Genomic DNA, 4,138 nt, shown 5'->3' on the forward strand with positions numbered 1-4,138 from the left:
GTCCGCAAACTCCTCACAGCTCACACAGTTGTCATTGATCATCATCATTTGCAGAGAGACTCCACCCAAAGAAAATTCACAGAAACAATATATCCTACTGAAGAGCATATTTGACTTCTCCCCATGCATGTGTGACAAGGAAGAGAATTGTATCAGCTTATATTTTAAGGAAAAGTGCCTAGGAAAGTCTTTCTCCGCACAGCTCTAAACATGAAAGTAACGTACGGGACAGTCAGAGAAGTGTAACAGATGTGAACTTCCACACACCCCCAGAGACAGTGGCCCATCTTTACCTCATCACAATGTGCAAGCTAAGAGGTTAACCTCTAAAAAAAGGTAAAGGAACACAACATACTCAGTTTGATGATGGCATTTGGAGTACGTTCGTAATTAAAGTCTGTAGTAGGATAGAGATACACACTTTGCTATTCCCAAACCTCTCTTTATGTCACTTGTCAAACTTAAGGTGTTCGTAACAAATCAACAACCTGAAAGCACACGAAAAGAACCTCCCTGGGAACCCAGCAGAGCTACAATAACATGGCTCAGGAGGAACTTCTTTGGCACGCCATGCACTCCACATCGATATCCTTACAGCTCTGTACTGAGGAGGAAGATGCATTTGTCGGCTCACCAGTCTTCTGAGAAGAAACAGCAAGGGGCTAAAAGTAAAAGAGGAGCGCTCCCCAGGGAGAAACTGGGGCCGTTGACCACCTTCACTGGGGGAATTACGTCTCCCTCCCACTCTCTCCCCGCCCGCCCTCAGACGGCTCTTGCCGTAGCAGGGAGTGTCAAGCCAAGGCACGCCCAGCTCCCTTTTCGCTAAGTCGGCCTTAAGGGATCGGGAACCAGCAAGACAGACCTCCCGTTTCCCGCAGTGCCCCTCCCACGCAGCCACCCGCAGACTCTCGCGGCCACTCCCCCCTTCTCCCGCTGGGGCGCTGAGCCGCAACCCCGCGGTCGCCTCCCGCGGGCAAGTGGCACCGGCACACGGCGCCGGCTGCTGCGGGAGCCGCTGCCTTGCTCGGACCTCCCCCTCCCGCGGCAGGCGCCACGACTCGGCACGGAAGGGGCAGAGCAGAGCAGCGCGGGGAGAGGTCGCGCAGCAAGTGGGGCTGGCAGGAGGAACTCACCGGGGCAGCGGCGGGGTCCTCCCCGAGCAGCGGCGCGGGCTCGTCGGGCGGCGGCCGGGCCGGGAGGGTGTCGCAGCAGCTGCCGCCCGACAAGCGGAGCTGGCTCTTGCGCGAGTCGGCCGTGAGCGACACCTCGTGCGAGTAGGAGTGCAGGAAGGCGCGGACGCCGTCGATGCCCACGAAGTGCGAGGCCGGCACGCCGCGCAAGGCGCCGCTGCCCGCCGCCAGCAGCTGCGAGCGGCGCCAGCGCCGCAGGCGCAGCGCCAGCAGCAGCAGCAGGAAGGCGAGGAAGAGGCAGGACACGGCCGCCACGGCCACCACCAGCCACCGCGTCAGGCTGCCGGCCGGCTCGCCCGGCGCCGCCGCCGCGCTGCCCAGCTCCGACAGCAGCTCGGCCACGCTCTCGGCCAGCACCACCGTCAGCGTGGCCGTGGCCGACAGCGCCGGCCGCCCGTGGTCCTTCACCACCACCACCAGGCTCTGCCGCGCCGCGTCGCGGGCCAGCGGGAAGCGCGCCGTGCGCACCTCGCCGCTGTGCAGCCCCACGCGGAACAGCCCCGGCTCCGTCGCCTTGGCCAGCTCGTACGACAGCCACGCGTTCTGACCCGCGTCCGCGTCCACCGCCACCACCTTGGCCACCAGCGCCCCGGGCTCCGCCGAGCGCGGCGCCAGCTCCACGCCCGCCCAGACCGCGACCGCGCCCGCGCCCACGCCAGGCACCGGCACCGGCGCCGGCGGCGGGTACAGCACCTGCGGCGCGTTGTCGTTCTCGTCCACGATCACGAGCCGCACCGACACGTTGCTGCTCAGCGCCGGCGCGCCGCCGTCCTCCGCCCGCACCCACAGCCCCACCTCGCGCACCTCCTCGTAGTCGAAGGAGCGCAGCGCGTACAGCGCGCCCGTCTCCGCCTGCACCGACACGTACGACGACAGCGGCGCGCCCCGCACCCGCCCCTCCGCCAGCCGGTACCGCACGCGCGCGTTCTGCCCCCAGTCCGCGTCCGCCGCCCGCACCGTCAGCACCAGCGCGCCCGCCGCGTTGTTCTCGGGCAGCCGGGCGCTGTAGCGCGCCTCCGCGAACACCGGCGCGTTGTCGTTCACGTCCAGCACGCGCAGCGCCAGCACCGCGCTGCTCCACAGCGCCGGCGACCCGCCGTCCGCCGCCCGCACCGTCACGTTGTACTCCGACACCTCCTCCCGGTCCAGCTCCCTCGCCGTCACCACGCGGTAGTAGCTGCCCTGCGAGCTCTGCAGCCGGAACGGGACGCCCCCGCCCAGCGAGCACCGCACCTCGCCGTTCGGCCCCGAGTCCCGGTCCTGCACGTGCAGCAGGGCCACCACCGTCCCCGACGGGGCGTCCTCCGAGATCTCGCCCAGCGCCGACCGCACCGAAATCTCGGGCGCGTTATCGTTCACGTCTGTCACCGTGATCGCCACTTTCGCTGTGTCGGAAATGTCGCCGTCGTCTCGTGCCTGCACCTCCAATTCATGCGAGGAAATTTCCTCAAAATCTAAATCGGACTTAAGGGATATTTCTCCTGTCTCAGAGTCGATATTAAAAAGTCCCGAAGCATGTTCTGAAATTTTATGGAAAGTGTATTCAACGTGCCCGTTGGTCCCCTCGTCGGCGTCGGTGGCCGTGACTGTGAGGAGGGTGGAGCCCACGGGCACGTCCTCGGGCACACGCGCCGTGTACTCCGCCTGCCCGAACACGGGCGCGTTGTCGTTCGCGTCCAGCACCGCCACGCGGATCCGCGCCGTGCCCGTCCGTGCCGGCTCGCCGCCGTCGCTCGCCCTCAGCACCAGCTCGTGAAACGCCGCCTCCTCCCGGTCCAGCGCCTTCGCCAGCACCAGCTCGGGACGCTGCTCCCCGCCGGGGCCCGCCCGCACGGCCAGCGAGAAGTGCTCGTCGCCGCTCAGCTCGTAGCTCCGCACCGAATTCGGCCCCGAGTCCGGGTCGTGCGCGACCCGGAGGGGGAACCGCGACCCTGGCGCTGTCGTCTCACTTATTTTCTCCTCTAGTTCAATTTCTTTGAAGCTGGGCGCGTTGTCGTTAATATCCGTGATCTCCACTTCGATTCCGTAAACGTGCATTTCCCCCTCCGCGATCACCTCGCAGCGCAACACGCATCTCTCCTGCAGCCGGCACAGCTGCTCTCTGTCTATCCTCTGCGCCGTCACCAAATGGCCCGTCTTCCCGTGCAGGGCGAAATACGGCGTCCTACCTGCCGAGACAAGGCTGACGCCGCGGGGGCCGAGCGCCGGCAGCTGCAGCCCCAGGTCCGCGGCCACGTCGCCCACGAACGAGCCCTTCGGCATCTCCTCGGGCAGCGAGTAGCGCAGCTGCCCCCACGCCGCCTCCCACGCCGCCACCAGCACGCACCACAGCAGGGCTCGCTCCCGCCGGCCCCGGCGCCTCCCCGCCGCGCACATCTCCGCCGCGGCCCCGGCTCCGGCTCCCACTCGCCGCTCCGGCCCCGGCTCGCCGCTCCCGGCCGCTGCCGCCGGCCCCTCCGCCTCGCTGCAGCACGGCTCCGCACCGCGGGGACGCTCGCAGACCGCCCGGCCGCCGAGCCAGCCAGCGAGCGAGCGAGCGAGCCGGGCCGCAGCGGGCGGGGCTGCCTGCAGCGCTCCGGCCTTCCTCTCGCTCCTCCTCGGGCAACAGCGGCGCCCGCAGCCTCCTCCCGGCACTGCAGGCACCGAGCGCTGCCGAGCGCTGCCCGCCCTGCCCTGCCCTGCCCTGCCCACGGACAGCTCGCGGGGACGGCCCCGGCGCCACGGACGCGGCGCTGCCCGCCCGCCGCTCAGCTCCGCCGCGGCCGCTTCGCCCCCCGAGCTCCTCCTTCCTCCTCCGACCGAGACCGGACACCGCCGAGGCACAGCCCTCCCGTGACCGTGGGCTCTCTGCCGCGCCGACAAACCGACTCGCAGCGCCCACGAAGGTCGTCTCCGATCCGACGCGTCCAGTGCGACGACTCGAAGCCCCTCGGGAAGCCCCCGCAGCA

At 67.7% G+C, this 4,138-nt stretch overlaps 1 protein-coding gene across 1 annotated transcript; it reads right to left on the reverse strand.

Moving 5' to 3' along the window:
- Window positions 1-833: 833 nt before the first annotated feature.
- On the reverse strand, window positions 834-3,927 carry LOC122153264 (protocadherin gamma-A10-like). Its single transcript, XM_042790504.1, has one exon. It carries the CDS (start codon window positions 3,564-3,566, stop codon window positions 834-836), a length of 2,733 nt encoding a protein of 910 aa, XP_042646438.1. The 5' UTR covers window positions 3,567-3,927.
- Between the last annotated feature and the right edge of the window lie 211 nt (window positions 3,928-4,138).

The sequence above is a fragment of the Tyto alba genome, unplaced genomic scaffold (genome assembly GCF_018691265.1).
Source record: "Tyto alba isolate M040663 unplaced genomic scaffold, T.alba_DEE_v4.0 Super-Scaffold_17, whole genome shotgun sequence".
Taxonomy (NCBI): domain Eukaryota; kingdom Metazoa; phylum Chordata; class Aves; order Strigiformes; family Tytonidae; genus Tyto; species Tyto alba.